We start from the raw sequence: 23,408 nt of genomic DNA, 5'->3' as shown, positions 1-23,408 counted from the left end.
CCTCCTTCCCGCCCCTGTGGGCTCAGGGCCTCAGCGCAGAGCCTCCCTGGGCCAGCAGGGGTCAGGGGCATGGGGACCGCAGCCAGAGCTGCAGGCACACCCGCCACGCGGGCCACACCGCCAGGAACGAAGGCACAGCGACTGCCCTAGGGCCGTGGCACTCCAGCCTCCCGGAGCTAGGTCTGGGGGCGCTGGGCACCCACACTCCCATGAGCACCACAAGCTTACTCAGGGGTTCATCCTGTCAGCGAGAGCACAGCTGAACACCTTGGCCAGACCCTGCTTGGTTTGTAACGATGGGTACGTGAAATTCTGTGGTTTGCAGCAGTGGGGACGAGGCTATGCAGGGCCACGGTCTGTGGCGTAGGGTCTGCTGGGGGGCGGGTGGACAGGGTCAGAGATGCCTTTGATCCCCGGCACCGGCGGCGCACCTGCCGGCGGGGGTCAGAGCTCGGGCAAGCAGGCCAACCGCATGGCGCTGCTGGAGGCCTGGGGCAGAGATGTGTGGGAACCACGCGGGGGAGACGCTGAGGATGCCGGCTTCATGATGACGGAGCACTTCACCAGACACCCCACAGGACCCGACACAACGACCATGGACGCGCTTATAATGCAGACACCCCGCCAGTGCCCCCCGCCCCCGGGGCTTCCAGTGGGTTCCACTCCGCGCACGGCACAGGTGGCCCTCAGAGCACGTCCCTCAGCGGACAGAGCAGGACGCTGCTGCCAGCTGCCCTCCCGGCGTGAGGCACGCGGGCCGCCCCCAGCCCCAGCTCACCACCGCGTTGCGCTCTACTCTGGCCCGGATCTGGTCGACTTTGCCTTCTATCACCCGGGGAAATATGGATGAATCAGCTCCCTTGCAGAAGAGATAGATTTCTCCTAAGAAAGGAAGGAAACAAGACGTTTAGTTACACGTAGGGAGAACTAGATCATTCTCCACATTACGCTTTTATGAAGCAACAGAAACAGGAACGTCCGCATTGAGAGCGTCAGAGACATTTCCCAAGACCCATTGCTGTGTGCAGTCGGGAGAAAGTGAAGTCGTTTTTCCCACAACCCCAGATCACACGGGCCATTGAGGACCAGGAGTAAGACGGGCCCCACTGCCCTCTGGCCCCCTGCGAAGGTCACCGGACAGGGCCCCACGAGATGCTGCCGTTGAGGATTCACCATCCTTCACCCCATCAAGACCCACAAACACGTGCTGTGAGGCGTTCCCCACAGCTCAGGAGACGTCCCCACGGCTTCGCACAAGCCTGTGCCACAGAACCACGCTGCCCTGTGAGATAAACCGATGTTCTCTTCCAGGTCAGCAGGGGAAGCCAGCGAGACCAAGGGGAGAGAACAAGACGGACGAGGCCGGCTCTGGTCGACAAGCCCGCAGGCAGGGGTGCCTTCTCTGCCAGCCATGAGTGTCCACGTGGCCCTCCACCAGCCAGCTGCGTTTGCACGTGGCTCCTGGAGAGCATGGGATCTGGACAAGGGTGCTTGAATGCAGCCGTGGCACCTGGAGCCCCGCTGATCCCAGCAGGGATGCGCTCATGGCGCCCAGAGCGAAACACCCCAGACAGCAAAGGGATGCCCATAGATGTCCTGAGACTAGACCATGGCTGAGGTCAACCCACGGCCAGAAAGGACAGCGTCACAACGTCTGGGCCACCAGCACACGGAGTGGGACAGGGTCCCGCAGGGCAGAGCGCCCGACCCCCAGGACACACCCGCCAATGGTGCGGGCTTGTGGCCAGATTCTGGTCACGAGCCACGGAGAGGGGAGCCGGGCCGGGCCCCCATGACCGCCTGGGGCAGGACCTGTTCCAGACAGACCCAACTCCCCAGACACGGCCTCCAGCAAGAAAGGCAAGTCCGGGTATCACAATGCGCTCTCCAACGCTATGTTCTAAAAACTGTGAGGATTTATGGTGATGGCTCAGGTCACTGTGTCAACCCATCACTCCCTGGCACACGTGGTCCAGCTGGTACACGCCTGGCCCTGGGGTTTGGTTACAACAGCCTCTGACGTAAAAACATCCGGAGTGAAAACCACTTCATTCTGCAAAGAACCAGAGTTCCGGAAGCCAGCGCGGAGCTACCACGCAGAAGCATGCCCACACGGGATGTCCCTGCCGTGGAGCAAGCCGTGGCTGAGGCTGCTGACAGCCCTCAAGCAGCCGTGCTATCACTGGCCACAGGGGCTCGTGGTCTCCCGCATCCGTCAGGCTGGAAAACCAGAACCATGAGCCTCACCTCTGGGGATCCGTTACTACGCAAAGAACAACCTGCTTAATCCATTATTCAAACTTCTCCTGAAGTTAATTGGTGCCGTGGTTGGTTCAGATGCCACGTGGTCTGTCCCGGGAAGCCTGCAGATCTGCAGGGGACCCCCAGGAGCGGGCAGACGTCTCCCCATGGAAGGGGGGCCCGGGCCCGGACTGACTGCCGTGACATGACTCCTCCTGGAGCTCCGCGGTGCCCTCCTGTGGGAAGGTGGCAGGAGTCTCTGAGGGTCCCACTCTGAGGGCACCCAGCCCCCCAAGGAAGCATGGAGGGGGCGGGGCTCGGTGAGTAACGCTGCCTCACTCCCTGCGGTGCGGTCAGGCCTGTGACCAGGAACCGTCTCCCAGACGCGACTCAGCGGCCAGACGGCACATCTGCATCCGTCCCCGCAGGGAACCCACAGGGCAAAGGACCAGTGACATCCGGTTCCCACCTGATGCCCTCCTCCCAGGCCACCGCGGGGCTTCGACCGTGCCCGCACACCAGACCGTGTCCTTCAGTTACGGGACTCTCCCACGACCTGTTGGCCCGCGCGGAAGACTGTCTCCCCACATTCCAGCAGCACGGACACCATGTCACATCCCCAGATGCTTGGCACAAATCTCCCTGGCTGGGCTGCGCCAGGGTGCCGTGCCACCGCCAGGCTCAGGGGTGCGGGGACCATGCAGGGACTGCGCCCAGAGCTGCCACGTGCCTTGCCCAGGCTCGTCCGGTGCCCCGGGAAGTGAGTCACAGGGTTCTGCCAGCGACACACCCTGGCCACCTCACACCGTCCTCTGCGGCCTGAGGAGTAAGGCGAGCTATGGCAGGTGCCCCCAGAACAGCGTCACCAGGGCCCTGCTTGAGGCCATCGGCCACCTGTGCCTCCCGTGCGAGGAGTGACACTGGCTGACCCAGAATTCCCCAACGTGCCTCCTGCTACCTCGGCCGGCTCAGGGTCTGTCCGCGCTCAGGGCAGTGGGCTGCATCTGCCCGCTTACCAGGCGACTTTCCAAAGACACGGACACAGCCTGGTGGCGCCCAGCTTTAAGAAGTAAGAAGGACCGAGATCCCACATGTCTGCTAAGAGGCCGTTCCGCAACCGCGGGTGCCTTCAACTGAGCGGAGCAGCGCGGCGGGGAGCCCGCGAGACGCGGCTGGCTTCTGTCCTCGGGTGCTCCCGGCCCGGGCCAGGACAGCTCACCTGACTGCGGCAAGCGAGAAGGCACCCCACAAGGTGCCTGGTGCGCTGCCCCTCCCTGGAAACGTCCCACCGGCAAGAGGGCCTCTGGGTGGAAAGAGGCACACGGTGTTGGCCCGAGTAGGATCAGGGAAGGCAGCTCAGGGGGTCGGTGCTCAGCTTTGGAGAAGCGTCTGTTGGGCACAGCAGGTGCCTCAGGGCCTGGCAGGGTCTTCAGGATGGACGCGGCGGCAAGAGCCTGGAAGGCTGCAGGTGGGCGGCGTCAGACTGTCGTGTGTGGCCGCCGCAGGGAGGGACGGAAGACCCTGCACGTCCTGCCAGTCGCGCAGGACCCATGGGGGCTGCACTTGTACCAGGTACAAAGCCCAGGAGCCCTGTGACCCGCACCTGCGCCCGCGAAGCCGAGGGGCCCCATGACCTGCTCACCTCGTGTGTCTGAGAGAGAACAAACGGTTAGGTCCTATAGCTCCTACACAGGTGAGCACGAAAATAAAACCGCCACAACATGTAATTCAAAAACTCGAAGGAAAAAGACATTCCTACCTGTGACAGATTTCACAATCACGCTCATTCTCCTTCTTACTGAGTCAAAACTCAAAATTTCCAGCAGTTCAAACCTAAAAAAGAGATCACAAATCACTTTTACTCCCTCTCCGGCTCTCGCAGTCCCGGAATCTGGGTTAGCACGGCACTTCCCGCGGCACAGCACCTGGGGCGTCCTGTGGCCTGTCTGCCCGCCCGTGCCCTCGGGATCCACGGGGCGGGCACTGGGCCCCTGGCGGCTGCGAGGAGGGGAGGCCGAGGCCAGGCTCCCGTGGGCTCACCCCCAGCCCAAGGTGCCCTGGACGTCTGTCCAGCACACAAAGTACACGCTCACGCCCCTGAGTTCTAAACACATGGGCCATATCTGAGCTATACCGGGGTCCTTGGAGTTCGTAAAAACCATTTAAAAAACAAAACCAACATGTGGTCGGCTCGTGCAGTCGTGATCAGCGGCCCATGATTCCTGCCGACGCCTGAAACACCGAAAGCAGTTCAGCCGCCCTGGACAGACGCCTCCAGAAACTCCCCGCGGCCCACAGACCCCAGCTGGGAGCCGGGAGCCCCACGGTGGGCGAGCCTCTGCCCTCCGCGGGTGGTTGTGTAGCTCCCATGGCCACCAGCACTCTGGGGACAAGCCCACTGGGCCCACCGAGGACCGGCAGCTGCTGTGCTCAGGGGCTCACCACCCTGCCAGCACGGGAGCTTATGCTTCTTAAGGAAACGTTAAAATCCAGGGGTCTCTGAGGCCACAACAGCCAAGCCTTACGTCCTCGGCCCCGTTTCTGCCTGGACCCGTTATCACGGGTTTATTTGTAGAGGAGGCGGAGCTCTAAGTCGAGCTCGAGATGCGCCCTCCGTGTGTGGGACCAGCCCTCCCTGATGGACCCAGTCACCAACACTGAACACGTGTGGTGCCTGGAGACAAAACGGGAACCACGAGCATCCCGCAAGCTCTCGCTCGGACCCTGTGTGGGGCGTCCTGCGACCGGGGAACCCGGCGTCATGCGGCCACTCGGGTCAGACCCCACACGCCGCGGGGACTCCCAGGGAGCCTCATCTGGGACGGCTCCCGGCACACGCTTCGCAGCCTCCACTCTGACCGACCGGCCCGTGGGCGACAGTCCGGGGCCGCTGTGAGAGGAAGGGGAGGCCAGCATGGGGCGGGACAGGGAATGTGGGCCCCTGCCAAGACCGCGGGCTCACGATGGTGCACTGCGCTCACCTCTCCACGTCGTTCTCCCTGTTCAAGATCTCCATGTAGCCGTCCTTCAGCCGCAGGTACGTGAAGCCCAGCCTGTAAGCAGAAGGCGGTCAGAGCTTAATCCCCAGCTCGGACGCTTCTCCCCCATGCGTTACTCAAGTCGGGGAAAGCTTCCTCAGAAAGAAGCTCTTCTGGTAAGACAGAGGCTGTGACTGGGGCAGACATTGGCAACGAGTCATCTATTCACCGCTCGAGACGTGCTCCCAGAGCCACCAGAACTGCGACCAACTCTGCCCTCGGGCTGGTAAGCACCAGCGTGCTCCAGGACAAGGGCGGGTGTGGGGACTGGCCCGTCCCCAGGGGCCACGTCTGGCTTCCTGAGCAGTGGGGCTGTTCAGCCCCGCAGCTGCGTCACACTTACAAGGATCCTGAGAGACTGTCACCCTCCGGGACGACCCTCTCATTTTCCCAAAGAGGGACCGCGCTCCAGAGCCAGCAGTCGGCCAGCAGGCGTCCGTGGAGCAGTGACCACGTAACAGCCCGTCCTCCACCAGCACACCCGAGTGCTGCCCACATGCCCGATGCCGTGGTGCAGACACAGCAGGGGTGGCTTCTGGACGCCAGGAGCTCAGAGACCGGGACGAGGCCACAGCGATGCAAGGGGGCCACGGACCGTGGGGAAGGGTGTCCACTCGGCCCAGCACGAGCTGGCAACCTTCCGGGGGAGCGCATCGTGGCTGGCAGAACGGTCCGTCCTAACATCTGACACAGAGTGTGTTCGGCGCACTCGTTACGACGGACCAGGAAGGCCTGCCGCAGAGTGCGGGGAACACTGCTCACACCTTTGCAGGAGTCGGGGGGAGCCACCGTTTAAGATGCGAGGAAGAGAACCCACAGCCAGGGGTTTACTCCGAACACACGTGAGCCATGCGTCCCAACAAGAACCCGGAGCGGCCGTCCTGGGAACGAGAGCCGGCCTCGAACAGGCTCAGCGGACACCAGAGACACGCTGGTGCCGCGACGAGGCGCGGAACACCAGTCAGGCCGGAATACCAACCGCCGCCACCGGGACGCAGCTGGCCGGGGGTCACCGTGGGGAGGACGGCAGAGCATCGAACGGGACACCCAGACAGAATTAGGGGAAGTAGCGCAGCAGTGACAGAGTCCGGCAGCAGAAACGGCGGCTGGTCATGCGGGTGGTGGGCTGCGTGCGGAGGGACGCTGTCCACCAGCACGGGAGCTCCGCCGGCCCACCCACCCCACAGCAAGCCTCCTGGCACAGCAGTGGCCTCCGGACACTCCGGGACGAGCCTCCACCTGCCAGACCCGCCCAGAGACGTACCTCTGGATGCCCTCCACGAGAGCCACCTCGTCGGGAGAAGACGAGATGTACACACAGGACTTCCCCCCATCCGGCGACTTCCTAGGTCCGTCCACGTCATCGTTATCCTTCACCTGGATGGTATGGCACAGACACAGGGCCCGGAAAAACAGCTCCTCTCGCTCCTGTGAAAGCACAGCACAACCCCACAGATCTATGCCCCGTCGGCTTGGCATGCACAGAGACTATGCTGAAGACAGGACGACAAGGCAGCATGTGCCACTGCTGGAGGGCAGGAGCCAGGAGCGAGTCTCATCTCTGGGCCCCAGGCGAGGACTGGAAGTGTGGCTTCTCGCCGTCCTCCAGCACTTCTGAGTAGGGAGGTGAGGACACTGGGTCAAGGTCAGAGGAGGTGAACGCAGCATCTGGGAATGAGGATGCCCTGGGGGACCCTTGACCGCCTTCCCAGGGGCCCTGCGGTGTGGCCGAGACCCGGCTGGGCCACAGACCATGGGGCTCCCTCTGAGACACTCTGCCATGGAGAGCGGTTTCCACATGGAAACTGTGAGGCAGGCTGGGGGTACGGTGCACTTGGTCGCCAGAGGCTGCCAGTGCACCGCCCGCTAAGGCGAGCTGTCCTCAGTTTCCAGGGAACCCCGCACAGGGCTCTGCGGCCACAAAGTTTCTGGAACGGTCTCCTCACTGACCATGTGACCACGGGGAGGGGTCACAGAACCTCCCCGAGATGCAGACTTCTGGAACCACAGCACTTGGCTGTGTGTGCCCATGCACGGGCACGTGTCTCCATGCGTGTGTGTGCACACGCTTGTGGCATGTGTACCCATGTGCAGGACGAGTGCACGTGTGTCACTATGAAATACATGAGTGGAGGCACGTCTGTGTGTGCACGTGTGAGCATGCGTGTGCCTCAGCGTGTACACGTGCTCGAGCCTCAGTGTGCACATGCGTGTGAGCACAGCCATGTGGTGTGCACAGCCACTTGGCTCTCGGCCCACCACGTGCCCTGCCTTCCCTGTGTTATAGGGGCTTCTCGCACAGCCGCGACTGTGGACTCATGGCAGGAAAGGGTGGCGTCCCACATTCCCAACGGAAGCCGCGAGGGACCCAGGGACATGGGGCGGTGCCGGTCGGCCTTGTGCTCGGGGACCCGGGGCGGCGCAGCAGGGAACGCCCAGGGAACACAGGTGCAGGGGGCGTGGCCACCTACCCTGGTGCTGGCACCCGGCGAGGAGTCGATCATGTCGATGCCTGTGGCCCCGGGGAGCACCTGCCCATTGCAGATGGCATGTGGCACGTACACGTGGCCCTCGATGCAGCACTCCTTGAACTCCATGTTGTTCTCCGTGAGCGTGCCGGTTTTGTCCGTGAAGATGTACTCGACCTGCGGACACACGGCGCAGCTGTGTGGGCTGGCGGGGCTGCGACCTTCTCGGGGAAGAAGGGGCCAGCGCGGACTCAGGCCCTGGTGCGGCCTTGCTTCCTGACATCACGTTCTGTGCAGGAAGGGGCCTCTTCTGACGGCCGCCCGAACCGCCGGGGGCACCGCACGTGGCCGGCTCGCCAGCCTCCTCCAGCCTCTGCCGGGTGCAGCAGCCCCGGCCCAGCCGCGCAGGATGGACACGTGAGGCCTTCCCATTCCCCAGAAGACGGGGTCTCCCTGTTCCCTCTCGGAAAGACAGACTCGGGACGGGGGTCTTAAAGCTTCTCTAGTGAAAAACTCAAGGATGCGGGGAGGATGGACCCACACTTACTCAGCAAGGTCTGGGAGGTCACAGCCCACAGTACCACTGAGAACGCAGAAGCCAGAACCCCAGCAAAAGGGCAGAACAGATTTCCGATGGAAAAACCGTACCCAGCGTTAACCCTCCATGCAGATCCATTCTGGTTACGTGTTCATCAGGAGTAACAGAATTCCAGATGACGGCAGGGGACGTCCCCGCCGGCTAAGACCCGCCTGCTGCCCCGACACACGTGGGAGGCGGCGTGGGAGAGGCATAAAGTACAGGAAGGCGGCGCGGACAAGACAGAGTAACGCGTGGCCAAGTGTTTCACCGTCCGCTTCCTCACGTGGTCTCTGCAAACCGTTCTCTTCCGTCTTGCCCCTCCGCCAAAAATGCCTTTTCCCTTCGTGCCTGGTTCTGCAAGCCGGCTGTGAGGGCCGACGCCTGCCGCCCCGACGCCGCTAGCCCCTCCCCGTGTTCCGGACAGCAAGGAGCAGGAAGGCGGCCCGCGTGCGACTGTCCCCAGCAGGGTGGCGGTGCGGCCCGTCACCGACCCCTTCCCCAAAGCGACAATGACAATGAGCGTCTCGGGAGGCCGTCTTCTACTTTTTTTAAAAAAAGATTTTACTTATTTATTTGAGGGAGAGAGAGCAAGAGCGCAGCGAGGGGCAGAGCGAGAAGCAGACCCCCCGCTAAGCAGGGAGCCCGACGTGGGACACGATCCCGGGACCCTGAGATCCTGACCAGAGCCGAAGGCAGGGGCTTCACCGACTGTGCCCCCCGGGCACCCCTGGAGGCCCCGTCCTCTGAAACACTGTCCACAACCCTCCCATGGTAACTTGTCACATAGATTTCTGTGCCGAGCACCACCCCACTTCTTGTCACAGAAGGGGCTTTCCTCCGGGAAGGCCGTGGGAACACACGGCAGGGACCGTGCACAGACACAACGTGACACACGCAGACCTACAGCTATTCTGGCTCCAGGTGGCCGAGTCGGGGTTTCCGTGCGCCTGTCTGGGACCAGACCAGCCCGCGGCCGCAGCAGGACAGTCGCCTGGAAACCGGGCTCATCCGTAAGCATGTTACCTCTCGGGAACAAGTACCCAGGACCCAGCGGGGTGAAGGTAGTGGGTCCCCAGCTGAGTCTCTGCGTCCATTCCCAGAAGGCCTCAGGGGCCTTGTGGGGGCAGAGCTTGGAGGCCACAGCCTGACACGGCCCTGTTGGCGGGCGCCTGGTGGTGCTGTCGGATAAACATCTGACCTCAAGGTTGTGCGGTGAGGCCCCACGTCGGGCTCCGTGCTCAGCGAGGCGTCTGCTGCAGATTCTGTCCCTCTGCCCTCTACCCGCCGTGCGCTCATTCTCGCAAAGAAAATCTTTAAAACGGCCTGTTTGCAAAACTGCTCCCCCAAATTTCTTACTTTGTTTTTTAATTTTTACAAAAACGAGTGAACTACCGTTTACCAAATGCTTTTCCTACAACATAAAGGCAGGGAAGTGTCGGGCCAGCGGATGGGCCTTTCCAGAGCTGTGTCCCGAGGAAGGAGCTGTGGTCTGGGTCTCACGGACAGGCGTGCAAGGCTCTGCCCCTCACCCAGGCAGTCCTGGAGGCACTCTCGCCCCATGGCGGCTGCGGCACACACCGCAGCAGACACCGTGGCCCCGACACCAAATTCAGCATGGTGCTCTGGCGGGACGGGTGTATGGAGCCACGGCCCCCGTACAGATCCAGGTGTTCCAGTGCCGAGAGCTCGGCCACCACCGTCGGCAAACAGCGGGGCTGTGGGTGGGAGTCTGAAGCTTGCAACACACCAAGCCGTGAGGTCTCCCTGGACGGGTCTTTAAGTCGAGGAAAACGGCTTACTCTGAGCTCAAGGAAGGAAAGCAGGTATGAGAGCTGAGTGCAGCGCCAGCAGGGCAGGGACTCCCCAAACTTCCAGCATCAATGCCCAGAAGGAGCTCACCCAGCCCACGGGGAGCTTCCAGCAACCGGCGAGCACGGCTAACTGTGCGTAAGTCGTACACAGCAAATACCGTCAAATGTCACGTAAAGTGTGAAAGGCCAACGTCACGTCACACTGTGTTCTGGGAGTCGTGGGATGCGTCTCTGGGAATGACTTAAAGGGGAAGCCTTTCCCCTGGGCCACCTGAGACTGTGCTGAGATCACACAGGGTCCGGGTGCCTGGGAACGGAACGCAGAGGGATGCGATCGCCCGCCAATCGGGTGGGGGTGCCGCGGGTACTGACCTGTCCTAATTCTTCATTTAAATCCGACGTGTTGACCACAGGCCCTTCCCCTGTGTCCTCGTCAAACATCTCCTCGTCCCAGGTGATGAAGTAGGAGCCCAGGAACTTCTGCATCTCCACCGTGACGTACATGGACACGGGGATGATGTAGTTGAAGAGAACCATGAAGGCCAGGAAGTCGGTGAGCGCCCTGAGGAGCTGAGAGCACCGCGTGAGCCCCGCGCCCACCTCGCCGGCAGCCCCGAGTCCCGCCCGGGCTGCAGGGCCATTCATAAACGCAGCCACGCTCTGAGGACGGGACCCTACGCTGGGGGCTCACGCCGCTGCCCTCATGAGTTTACCGTGGCAGCCGACCCTTGTCCAGACTGTACCCTCAAACACCCAAGTGAAATGGGGGCCCCCGTGCCCGTGGCAGGGAGGTGACGGGTACGCCTTCTAGGTCTCTGTGACGGAGATGGCCGTCAAGACTAGGCACTCGCCTGCCGCGTTCTCGTGACAGCAGCCCACGGGGTGTCTGATCACTGCCAAGGGGGTGCGCTCCGTACCAGGTTCCTCTGTCTTTCCGACTCGGTCTTCTGGTTATACCACGGCTCGTCTCGGAACGGCTCGCTCTGCCACACGTACTTGAGGACGGTGTTGATCAGTGCTTTGCTGATCAGAATGCAGAGGTAGACGATGAGGAACACGTTCATGGATCTAAAACACAAGACAGCAACAATACCTGGTGACCGCGGGCTAAGGAGCCTTTCTCACGCGTCAGGACGACGGGGCCACGAAGACATGGAGCACTGTGATGGAGAGGAGCCCCCCACCCGCCGGCACGGTAAGAATGAGAACAGAAGCCCCCAGTCGTCGGGAGTCCCTCCTGTGACCACAGGCATGTGACTCCAGGGGCCATAGGAAAGTTCTGAAAACAGGAGAGAGCGGAGCTCGCGGCCACGCTGTGGGCTGCGTGGTCAGGGGGTCTAAGATCAGGACATCCGGAAGTTCAGTCTTCTGCCACAAAGTGTCAACCAGGGAGTGACAAACTGAGAGATCGCCACCAGGGAAGGAGGCAGGGAGATGTCCTCTGAACTGGAAAAACACAGAGCCCCTGCCCAGTGTCTCAGTGAAGAGGCTTGTCTCCCAGTGTCCGTTTCTGGAAGCCGCTCATCGGGGCAGACGCTGGCAACAAAGCATTCTTGCTTACTGAGAGCTAAATCTCCGTTTTCACGTCGGGACAGACGCCCATGGACAGACAGACCCAGGGTCCCGTTGAGACCACCTTGCCGAGGGCAGGCAGAGACCCCCTCGCGGTCCTCACAAAGATCCTAGGCCCCACAAGCTCCGTATTAAATAGTCATAACCACTTCGAGGCAGGGACCCACGTGAACAAAAGGCAAAGAAGACAAAATTCTGGGCCGTGTGGTCTCACGACTCTAACTCTATACTTGACTTATCGTCAGGATTTCACCATTCCAGGAAGAGCACTGTTTGCTCTGCTCACGCTTTCCTTGGGAAAAGCTGAAAGTGACCCAATTCTGACATTTTCGTGCACCAGCGAGAGGAGTGGCCAGGACTTCAGCGTCCACACAAGGGGCCTGCAGATGTGGACTGAAGGCATGGGGTCACTTGTGCCCCTGCAGATCAAGACTGTCTACCTAAATACCCCGTGCCACCAGCCCCCTGGAGACCAGGACGGAATTACTAACGACGCCAAAGGGAAAAGCTGTCGTGTCTCGGGGGGCGCATGATGGTTTCAGGGCGTGGGGCTCTGCGCCCCGAGACTCACTTCTCTACAGCAGATCGTTTCTGGGATTTCGACTGGTAATTCAGCGCCATCTTGGTTTCCATGCCCGTGTAAATGGCAACACCTAAAAGACAGGAGAGTCCGCGTCAGAGCAGCCGCGACGGCGGCAGCAGAACGGACCGCGCACGCCACACCTCGCTTCTCAGGCAGACAGGCTGCTCAGGATCCTCAGACTAAAGAAGAACTTTCTGTTCCTGCAGAGATCGGTCTCTGCTTTTTCCTGGAGGTCAGACTGTACCACGTTGGGTTTTCTGAAACTGGGCACACGCGCACATTTTTAAGTTGCCTCCCTTAAAAAACAAGAGCACTGCTCAGGGCGGGGAGAGACCGCCGGAGAAGCGCAGTCATTCACGGAAACCTGCAGAACGGCGGCGTGTGTGTTCTCCTATGGACGGGAACTTGTGCTTCCAACTCAGAAACCCCAGATGCTCAACACGCAAGCGACCGTCCGACACCACGGCCGCGTGGGCGGGGGCGACGCGCCGGGACGGGTGTCCTCAGGCTGCTGTCCACTGCTACGGAGCCCGCCGCACGGTGCGGACGGACGCGCCACGGCTGCACGACAGGCTGCGCCTGCTCGATTTAACTGCCCTGAGCTTCAGAAGCTGCTGGGGGCGACTCACAGACACTCACCGAAGACCTTCTCGGTGTTCTTCAGCGTGGCTCCCCTGAGAAGCAGGTTCTCCGACCCCAGGGGCCTGCGAAGACAGGAGGACCAGAGTGGGGCCGGGGGGCAGACAGAAGAAGGTGCTCCAGGTGGGAATCGAGGCCTGGGCCTGACAGACTTGGTTTCAAGAGGAAACCGTGTAAGCGTGGAGTAGCTTACACTCGGATCACGGAAGCTGGCCGACTCCGTGGGAGAGCGTGGCCTCTGCCCTGGGAGGGAAGACCCGCTCTGCGGAAGGACCTGGTGGGCGGCCCTTCACGGGGCCTGCTCCCTTGAGGGGCCGCGTCAGCCCACACAGACCAACAGACGGGCCCTATTTCCGAGAAGACTCGAGAGGCTTCAGCTGTTTCTACCACATCCTTGGGGAGACTCCACAAGTCGGCGGGATCCGGTCTTACTTTCAAACACAGGAACACTGTGTGCGTTCCCCCCACGGCTGTCCAACCCACGAGGACCCCGTGCGTGCAGGCGGCCCCCAAATCTGGACGCTCCCTGCCCTGCTACCTCGGCAGGAAACAACGAAGGAAGTTAGGATCAGTCACGAAGAACACGCTGGCCCCAAGTGCACAAGACTTGGCCGTGAGCAACAGATCACGTCTCTGCCTCTGGGGGTTCGTGTTCCCTGGGCTCCCCCCCATTTCCTCGCTGCTCATTTCCCAAGAGCGGACAAGAGCGGGAAGCAGAACACAACTCCGCAGACGCTGGTGCTGTCAGTGTTGCACGGACTGTGTCTGCAGTGCACAGGGACGTGTGCTCTCGATTCTCCCATGCCACAGAGCACGGGGGCCTATGAACGCCACAGACTCGGGCGCGGCCATTGAGTTAGATGACACGGCTCGGGGCCGCCTTCCCCTGAGGACAAGGGCAGGAGACTGTTTCCTGGGGGACACCTGACCGGACGCATCGGCCCAGGGCGGCTGCACGGTCCCGGCCCTCGTGCTGGACCTGACTGCCACGGACGCTCCCAGGCCCGCACACGCCCTGCTGGGTCCCCTTGAGGACCGTCAGCCTCCGCAAGCGGCATGCTCACGATGCCTGTGGACCGTCTCACAGAAGCAAACGGCCTTTTTATAAAGCATGTCTGGGAAGTACACAATTTAAGAAGTACCCTGCTTCTAGTTTGGACAGGACTGCGAGGACATGAGGAACTGGGAGATACAAGTCACCCCCGTTCACACCACGAGTTTACGAGCACCTGTAATACCCAAACGGTAAAAGTCGGCCGAACAGTGTACGTCCTTAAAGAGCAAAACAAGAATTAGCTCCAGCCCGTGAGCTGCGTTAGCCACGGGCTCCCCACGTGCTCGGCGTGAATCGTCGTCTGAACGCGAGGCAGGGGGAGCCGGGAGTTACTCCTGATCCATCCCAGCGACAAGGTGAATAAATCCCAAGCTTTCCAATCCTTTCTAATCCCAGTAAATCCCGATCCTTCCAACAGTGCTTCTCACGGGACAGAGAAGTGTGGGTTGTTTCTGCACAGACACTAGGAGCGTCCTATAAACTAGCGTCTGTTTTGGGACGACCACAGCCCCTCGGAGGTACCGCGAACATGCGGACAGACGATGGCTGTGACTCAGGACACGCAGCAACCATTTCTGTGACACAGTTTCAAGAGGGGCCCCGGGATCTCACACTGATTACCATCGATTTCCCACTGAGATGATTTCTACTTCTGGGCAACTGTTCTCCTCGACACACAAGGTCACACCAGGATGCTGACCACCTGGAGGCCACATAAGTGGACAGAAGAATGTCTCTCCCACATGGGAGACGCAGGGGCTACAGAAAAGGTCGGCTCCAGATCCTACTCCAAACCAACGTCCTACACCGTCCACCTCCATTACCTCGACAGCCAGGACCCACTAGACCCGGACACGATGCACAGACGACACCCCACAGGACGGCCAGCGCCGATGAGAGACATAGGTGTCCGGCCGCCGGCAGGTCCCGGGCACTGCGCACCTGGTAGGTGCGTGTCCTCGCCCACAACCCGCGGGCGTGACCGATCCCAGACCGCTCCGATGAAGCAGGTGACCACACACAACTCCCACCTACACGGTCCCCAGAGGAGACCCGTCCCCTTAAGTCCAGACAGAATCTGGGGCCAAAACAGCGTCCCTCAAGGATCTCGAGGAGACGTGGCCTCAGGGCAGCAACGGCCCAGCTTTATGGTTGAAGACACACTGGTCTGTGGAGATGCAAGGGCCCTGCTCGGGTAGCACCTTGCAGTCAGACGAGCTCCTAACACCATGAGACCACGTCCCCGAGAGTGCCGTCAGCCACTGGCACGGAGGGCGACACTCCCACCAGAACAGAGAAGACCGCGGGACCCGGGCCTTTGGAAAAGCAGAATTCTGTTTCCAAACGCAACACAGCGTCAAGAGTAAAGCGTCCAACGGCGAAGAGAAGAGCTCACGATAACCTGACGGCACAGCCCCTCACCTCACCATGGGGTCGCTCCGGTCGCTGTAGACGTTGATGCGGCCGACGAACCTGATGACAGAGAAGTCAGGTCAGGGCCGCGCAGCTGGGGGGGAGGGGCCGGGCGCCTGCCATCCACCCCCGTCTGCTTCCGCTGGGACAGAAGCCCGAGCCACCGAGGGCCACGAGCTTGGCCAAAAGCTCGCTGGCATCCCCCCCTTCCTTCATTTATTTTCTGTCCTTATTTGCCCATGACTCCAAGGATTTTCCTTAAAGCCGGTTCCTCGAGTTACAGAGAGTCACTCCTCTTCAATGAACTTACTCCTGTCAGGCCTAACGAGTGTCCACAAGAGCAGCTACAGGTTCAACGTCGCTGGACCATGACACACGCAACTAGTCCACTCCTGGCTCGGTCTTAACCTTTCAGCAGCGACGCGCACGCTCTTTCCCGACAAGCGCGGCGCCGGACAGCAGGGCTGGACGCGGTGCACCGCGGGACTGGCCCCCGGGGGGCGGGGAGCGTAACCACAGGGAATGCGGACCGGACTTACTTGTACAGGTCGGGCTGGGGCTGCTCACACTCGATCGTGGCGTGCAAGCCGTCGATGTCTTCCTCAGTGTGAAAGCCCTTCGTGTCCTGCACAGCGTAGTGAGTCTGCAGAGCGACAACAGGTCTCATTCACAGCCCAGCGAGGGATGCACACCTGGCCGCTGGGTCTCCAACGCTGGCCACGCCGTGTGTCCCCTGCTGCACCCGGCACTAAGCCCGAGAACGAGCCACGGTGCCGTGTCCGGGAGAATGCAGCCACGAACACGTAAGTCGTGTGCTCTGCACGCACACCAGAGTCTGCGCACATCAGCAAGTGATGAAAACTCAAGGCGCCACCGGCAATCGTCCGGGAGAAAATACCTCTGCGCTTGCCCAGGGCCCTGAAGGCCTGGCTCCCTGTGTCCGAGGCGGTGGGTCTGGGGGCCCAAGGACGGCGGTTCTAATGTGACCCAGGCAGTGGATACACTGGCCCAGACGGGACCACTAACGCAAGCAGGTGGGCTTGGAGCCCGGGTACAAGGGCGCATGGGGACAGCGTGGCTCAGCATGTGCTCTCGTCCTCCCGGCAATCACGTGCTGGGAGGGAAAGGGCACCGTGGATGGACACGGGAGGTAAATGACAGCAACTGTGACACCTTGAACATCTGGGGGCCCATTGCACACTGGGGACATCGGGAGATCTTCTAGGCATGTCCTCCCAAGAGCCCCTGGAAGAAGGGTGTGTCCCAGTTCAGGATGTGAAAACTGCAAAGGTTAAAGATGCCTGCCTAAGGTCATAGGGGTCACGACTGTGACCGGAGCGGGAGCCCCAGGGTCTATGAAGGAAAGGAGTCAGTAACTCCAGCGCCCAGGTCAAGTCAGATGTGCAGATGTGACATCAGCCACAAGTAGGACACTGAGCCCCGTCGCATAGAAGGGGCAGAAGGGCGCCCGCCAGCTCTGGATGAGGCAACGGCTACCACGTCTGGAGAGCCGTGGTTCCACCAGACCTGCCGCGGCTGCCCATGAGCCATGCTGGGGCGTCCCTCCCGCAGGACGGGCGTGAGCAGCCGCTGGGTGCCAACAGCCAGGGGCCATGTGGTTCGCTGGGTGTCAGGGACACGGGAACGTGATTGCCACACTCAGACACGTGACACCACAGTCACCCGACTCTCCCAGGCGCTTCTGCACCCCCAAGTCTCTGTGGTTTATAATCAGTCGTGCCAGAATGTTCACCCTCTCGGGATGCACACACAGGAAAGTTGTCCTGAAGTCCCACAGGGCTTATACGATGATCTGAATTACTCATAAAAGAAAATATATCTTTCCCACCACAGAAATCCCACCATTAATTGCCATTTGCCAATGCCTCAGACGTGGTTGGGTCCACTGAGCCGTGCTCATGTTCCTAAACTCCTTGGAAGCTCCCATTTTCCTAAAAACAACGAAATCCTTAAAATCATGGTTGTTCTCTTCTTTGGATTCTTAATTACAGTTTCGTAGTATCACCTGGCAGTACAGACTTCCATCCTGAGTCTAAGAAATTAATTACAAGTTCAGAAAATCCTTAAGGTACTTGAACAAAAGGACACGTTAGAGTGACAGTCCTCAAAATCTCCACTCTTGTGTGCCTTTTCACATAATTCCAGTCTAGCGAAGACACTAATCTTGAGCATTAAAATGAAGTTTTCCAAATTCCCACCATCTACTCCTTGTATCTTGGCCCTCCGCTCAGTGGCACAGCTAAGAGCATGAAGTCCCCTCAGTTAACCTGAGTGGCTGACAGTTGTGGATGCTGACGGGGGACAGGGAACAGCGGGATATGGGGAAAAGCAGAGTGGGGAGCCGTGCGGTCAGCCCAGCTGCCCGGGTTTCTCCGTGACCCCTGGGAACACTGGGCTGGCCACCATGGTGACACGGGGCCGGCCACACAGTGCAGCTGACACGATGCCCCGCGGGGCCCCGGGAAGGGCACCTACCTTGTGACTGGACTCTCCGTCTAAGCTGGCAGTGGTCACGTGGCAGGTCCCGTCGCCTCGGCTGCTGGACAGGAAGATCAAGTCACAGGGGAAGGTCTCATCCTCCTTGACCATGACGATGTCCCCAACCTGCGGGACAGACAGATGGTGTTGGGTGGCGGCCCCGGGGGGCAGGGGCCTCTTCATCCGCAGGGAGATGAATGGGTTTGTGAAGGGGAAGGGCTGTTCGCCAGGGCTTCTGCCCAAACCGCGGGAAGACCAGGTGGGGGTGTCCATGGACCAACTCTAGGCCCACAAAGCCTCACGGCGTATTCAAACCGCAAAGTCCCATAACCCGATTAGCCCTCGCGCCCGAGCTGGACGCGTTCGGGTTTGTGTTCTCGAGTCTGGAGGTGCACTCCTGCAGGAAGGTGTCGATCTCGAGACTTCCTTCGACGGGCGGGTGTGAGCAGGTGTGCGGGCCAGGGGTGGGGTGCAGAGGAGTCGGCTGAACGAGGACCCAACCCCAGATGCGGCCCACATGGTTCTGTCCACGCCGCGACGGCCTGGAGGTAACGGAACCCGAGGTGACCGCTGGGCACTCTCTCCTCGAGGGGCCTTGGGCAGCTCCGCGGGCCTGGCCCTGTCTCACGCCGGCCGGCCACGGAGCAGACGTATCCCATGGGAGAGCATTAAAAGTACAGTTTTCTGCCGGCTGGTGCTCTCCAGGTCAGCTGACCGGAAGCACAGAGGCTCGGCAAAGGACACGCAGTCAATGAGGGGAAGGGCATGATGGGCCCATGAGCGTGTGCGCCGGCGTACCAGCACCAGCCCTGGACCCCAGCTCGGCTGGGAAGTCACCACCCATCAGAGGGAGGGGAGCTCAGTAGAAGCCCAAACACGCGACAGGGATGTTTATAGAACAAGAAGATGCAGGTGCGGCAGATGGAGCACGAGACCCTTGATCTTGGGCTGAGTTCACGCCCCAGGCTGGGTGCAGAGAGTACTTGAACAAAAGAAAAAAACTTTAAAAAATGTTGCTTAAAATCTTAAAAAATGTACACGGTAGTGTGCATGACACGTGTCGGACTAGGTTCACTGAGACGGCCCGTCTGCTGGGGACACAGGAGCAGGCCTTCGGGTGGGTCTTGGGTTGGGGGGAAGTGGGGAGGGGTGGGGAGAGAGGAGGAGAGGAGAGTGTGCTCAGGGTCGGAGGATGGGGGGTGAGAGTGGGGAGGGGGATGGGCTAGGGAGAGGGATGGGGCTAGGAAGGGGGATGGGAGGAGCAGGAGGGCGTGGGGAAGGGGAGGGGAGTGGGAAGGGATGGGATGAAGGATGGGCACAGGGTGGGGGATGGGCATGGGATGGGTGATGGGCATAGGGTGGGGGATGGGGGCTTCAGTGATGAGACGCAGGTGGGCTCAAGGAGGCGGTGGAAGGCCCAGCCGGCTCCGTCCCGGGGCTCACACTAACTCCTCAGGGAAAAGCCTTAGGGACCCCACACTGGCCCGTGCCCGCGGGGTGCCCCGCCCACTCGTGTGGGTATGAAAACCATCCACGTGAGTGATGTAGACAACGCCCATGCAGACCGTCGGTCTGGCAGGGCTCCCCCAAACCGGGAACACACAGCCTTCAGGGGGTTTCAGTTCCCAATCTCCGTTCCCAGCCCGCAGAACTAGCCGTGTTCTAGAACAAGGTTTCTAACAGCGTCCTGGAGCCTCCTCTGTCGGGACTGGTGGGAGTAATTCACACCCTGTGGGTCTGCGACACCGACTGCTCCAAGAGCGCTGGGTGCGGCTCCGAGGAAAAACAGAAGTTCGGCAAACAGGCAGGTGCGGGGCTTCAGGGGAAGGGTGTGGGGCTCGGGCAGCCTGTGCTGGAGAGAAGCAACTCCAGGCACAGGTCTGAGCAAAGCCTTCTGGGACCCGCTGTTCCCGGGCTGGGTCAAGGACGTGCCCGCGGCTTACCCTCAGCTTCCGGCTCTGCTTCCGCACCAGCTTGCCGTGCTGGATGAAATGCACAGGGCACTGGTTCATGGCGTTGTCTGCCTTATGGCGAAGCCAGTCCTCATAGCCCTGGGGGGAGAGGAGATGCCCGCTGGGGGGGGGGGGCCGAAGGCCGTGGGGGTCCCTGGGCCCTGAGCCCACCGCCTTGGACGTGCCGGGTGAGCCGCGGCCATGGCACCACGCCTCCGGCCTAAGCCCGGTGATGCACAAAGCTCTGGGAAAGCCGGAAGGTGCCTTTCCCACACCCAACACCCACCAACCCCCGAGTCCTGAGTCTCCTCCTTAAACGGACCCCAACCTCCCCACTTCTTCAGGGCCCCAGCCACCGTGCCGCCCTTCTAGCCTCTAGACGGTCGGCCACTGTGTCTCGGGCCTGCAGTAATGTGGACACATAAGCCCCGAGGCCCCTGGGAGCCCCACTTCCCCCATTTGCTGTGGGACTTCTGAACGTTCTCCTACAGGAAACGGGTCTACTGTCTGAGCCCGAGTCCGCGGCATGCGACCACCTCCAGCCACTCCCCGTCAGCGGCCTGGCCGGAGCTCACTCGGGTGGGAGGACCGGGGTGGGGGCCTCCCGTTCCTCTTCCTGCAGGCGCAGGCCCGAGTCGCACCTGTTCCCTGACCCCGTGAGCGCGTTTCGGGTCCCCAGTGCACGTGTGCCAATGTGTGTGCGGGCGGCTCAGAGAGGAGGGTCTGAGCCGGCCCCAACGGACGCTCGGCGCTTGCCTGGAAGGGAGGAGGGGATACCACGGGAAACAGCAGGAGGGGCGGCAGGGTCAGACATGGGGTCACAGGGCCAGGCCGGCCTGGAGGGTTGAAGACGGCACAGGTGCAAGAAACCGGGTGGGAAAGGCAGGTGGGCGGCCGGGGCGGCTCTGGCCGCTGCCCGCCTCACTGAAGTCAGGAGATGTGGACAGAGAGGCTCAGAGGCTGGTCAGAGGCTGGTCAGCATGCAGGCGGGACTAGCAGGTGCCAGGCCCCCCGCGGGGGCTTCCGGAGCCTCAAAGAAGGGCATCAGAGCCCCTGGATGTGTGGGCCGTGGCCACCAGGGAACCAGGGCTGAGGTGGGGAGGACGGAGGGGCTCCGAGTCGGCCAGGGCAGGAGCTGGGCAGGTGAGGAAGAGAGATGCACGGAGCAGGTGAGGGCTGGAAGCCGGGTACCCCCAGGAGTGGGGCGAGGCGGCTCAGGGGCGGGCAGACCCCACAGGCCCTCGGGGCACCTCCCCCCGCGTCTGACACTCGCTCCTGCTGAGGCCCGCCTGTGGCGCTGTACGCCAGCCTCTCGGGGAGGAGGAGGGTCGTTCTTCCGAAACACACAGACAATAAATGGAAACACCCGACTCCACTGTGCCCGTCTCTTGGGGATCTTTACGGATGACCCACACTAACCCTCCATCCCGCTCCCCATCCCCTTCTCACTCGTCCTCCTGAAAAGACTCCTTCCTGTTCACGGTTTCACACGTTTATGACACGTGCGGGTCACAGGCGAGAGTCTACAAACGCGTGAGGACGACATAGCAGGTATCTGCCGTCACTCTGCGTGCCGTGTCTGCACAGCGGGGCTCGCCATCGAGTCCTCCACAGCCCCCGCCCCCCACACGACAAACGTGCCGCCCGTGGCCGCACTGCGGCACGACCTGCCCCAGAGAGGCCGGCACGGAGAGTCCCAGGACACCTCGCTGGGCCACCGCGGCCTGGTCTGGGATGTGCATGACACGCACCAATCGCGTTCGTGGCCTCCACTCCGGTGGTCGCCGCCAACGGTTTCCCAAGACGAGGCGCGCTCCCGTGTGCAGCAGCGCAGCTACCGGCCACAGGGTCCTCCCCGCTGCCCTTCGGGCTTCTACATTTAAAAGCCAAGCTAATGGGTAAGAAGTCAAATCATTTTGTCCAAACCTGTCTTTCCAGATCCGTGGTGAGGGAGACAGAAAGCCCAAACTGGGACAAAGACATCCCTAACACTCCGGTAGGGCAGCGCTCGTGCACACCCGTGGGGGCTGAAGCTGGGTGCGGCCGGCAGGGGCAGCCGGAGGTGCTCCCTGCACACACACCACACAGCGGCCGGGGCCCCTCTCCATTCTTCCTCGATCTAGAGAAAATCGCTCTGTGCTTCAACAGACCACCGGCGTCCAGCGGCCATTCTCGCGTAAAAGGTGTTTCGTTTCCTTTATTCTTACTCAAAGCCTAACACCAGAAAAGCAGGGCTTTGTCAGCAAGAACTGGACCATCAACTATTTCAGTAGAAGCTGTCGTTTTACGAATGATCCAAGGTCCCAAATCAAAGGTCGACCTATCAACCCGGAAACACAAACATCGTGATGCTCAAGTTGGTTGCACGTAAGGCACTGGTTTCCGGAACATGTGACGAGTTCTTGTAACTCATCAATAAAAAGACAAAAAACCAATTTTAAGATGGACGCAGGATCTGGTGACACATCTCTGAAGAAACACCCAATGGCCAGTAAGCCCGGGAAAGATCCAGCATCGTCCGTCACCCAGGAAATGCGAACCCCAAGCACCCACGGCAGGAGACGCCACCCTGACAGACGCAACCCGGCGTCTGCTGGGGGCTTGGGCGGGACGGCAGGGGCCGCTCGTGGGTACGGGGCCTCTTTCTGAGGGGAGAGGAGTTTTGTGGAACCAGAAATGGGGGACAGGTATAGCAATGATGGCCAGAGAGCCAGCGGGCATGGCTGAGATGCATTCTCCTCACCATCCGTCACCGGGCCCGGGCAGACGAGCCTGAGGCATGCAGAGGGTCAGCAGTCCGCAGGCTCGCTTGGGGGCTCTAGCCCAGACGCCATGCACAGCGGGGCCTACCGGTTCAGGCAGCCCAGAGTGAGGACAGGCTAAGAAACTCTCCTAAAAACAGATTCCCTCTCTGGTCGGTTCTGAACTGAAAGCCTTGGTTTCCTCCCCAGACTCCCAGGACTCCGCCCCAGCTGTTATGTCACCGAACGGCCTCATTTCAGCTCAGCTGTTGGTCCGGGACCGTTACCCACATGAACGTCCGGAGCTAAATTTCCCGTGACTCGCTGACATGACGCGGATGCTCGGCTCTACACGTAAGGTGACGTCACATCACAGGAAGGCGCCGTCCCAATTTCCCCTGCAGACGTCTTACCTGCTTGATGGCCGTGACGGTGATGACAAAGAAGAGGGGAAGGCCGCTGGTCACGGGGCTTGTGGGCGTGTCGATGATCAGCTGCAACGAGAGCAGAGTTACAGACGCCAGCGGGGACGGGGACGGGGACGGACCGGCCAGCCAACCCCCAGTGCCAGCGGGGACGGGGCAGGGATGGGGCAGGGATGGGATGGACCGGCCAGCCGACCCCCAGTGCCAGTGGGGATGGGGACAGGGACAGGGACAGGGATGGACTGGCCAGCTGACCCCCAGTGCCAGCGGGGATGGGGATGGGGACGGGGACGGGGATGGGCCGGCGGGCCGACCCCCAGCGCCACCGGGGACCGGGACGGACCGGCGGGCCCGCTCCCAGTGCGTCCCGGGGACTGGGGACGGGCCGGAGA

General features: G+C 61.3%; 1 protein-coding gene across 9 annotated transcripts in view; it reads right to left on the bottom strand.

Annotated features, from left to right (window-relative positions):
* ATP11A (ATPase phospholipid transporting 11A) overlaps positions 1 to 23,408 on the bottom strand; it is a 114,153-nt gene that overhangs the window by 30,492 nt on the left and 60,253 nt on the right. For all 9 annotated transcript variants that reach the window (XM_047720447.1, XM_047720451.1, XM_047720448.1 and 6 more), the window contains exons 4-17: positions 23,005 to 23,085; positions 19,842 to 19,949; positions 17,896 to 18,024; positions 15,939 to 16,042; positions 15,409 to 15,459; positions 12,933 to 12,997; positions 12,282 to 12,363; positions 11,056 to 11,206; positions 10,511 to 10,708; positions 7,751 to 7,924; positions 6,544 to 6,707; positions 5,223 to 5,294; positions 4,001 to 4,074; positions 779 to 882 (exon numbers count right to left, since the gene is read on the bottom strand). In XM_047720447.1, coding sequence (XP_047576403.1) covers positions 779 to 882; positions 4,001 to 4,074; positions 5,223 to 5,294; positions 6,544 to 6,707; positions 7,751 to 7,924; positions 10,511 to 10,708; positions 11,056 to 11,206; positions 12,282 to 12,363; positions 12,933 to 12,997; positions 15,409 to 15,459; positions 15,939 to 16,042; positions 17,896 to 18,024; positions 19,842 to 19,949; positions 23,005 to 23,085 — 1,557 coding nt within the window. The remainder of the gene's footprint in view (positions 1 to 778; positions 883 to 4,000; positions 4,075 to 5,222; positions 5,295 to 6,543; positions 6,708 to 7,750; positions 7,925 to 10,510; positions 10,709 to 11,055; positions 11,207 to 12,281; positions 12,364 to 12,932; positions 12,998 to 15,408; positions 15,460 to 15,938; positions 16,043 to 17,895; positions 18,025 to 19,841; positions 19,950 to 23,004; positions 23,086 to 23,408) is intronic.

This window comes from Lutra lutra, chromosome 3 (genome assembly GCF_902655055.1).
Source record: "Lutra lutra chromosome 3, mLutLut1.2, whole genome shotgun sequence".
NCBI lineage: Eukaryota > Metazoa > Chordata > Mammalia > Carnivora > Mustelidae > Lutra > Lutra lutra.
Note: the sequence above shows the minus strand (reverse complement) of the source record. Positions and strands in the feature narration are given on the sequence as shown.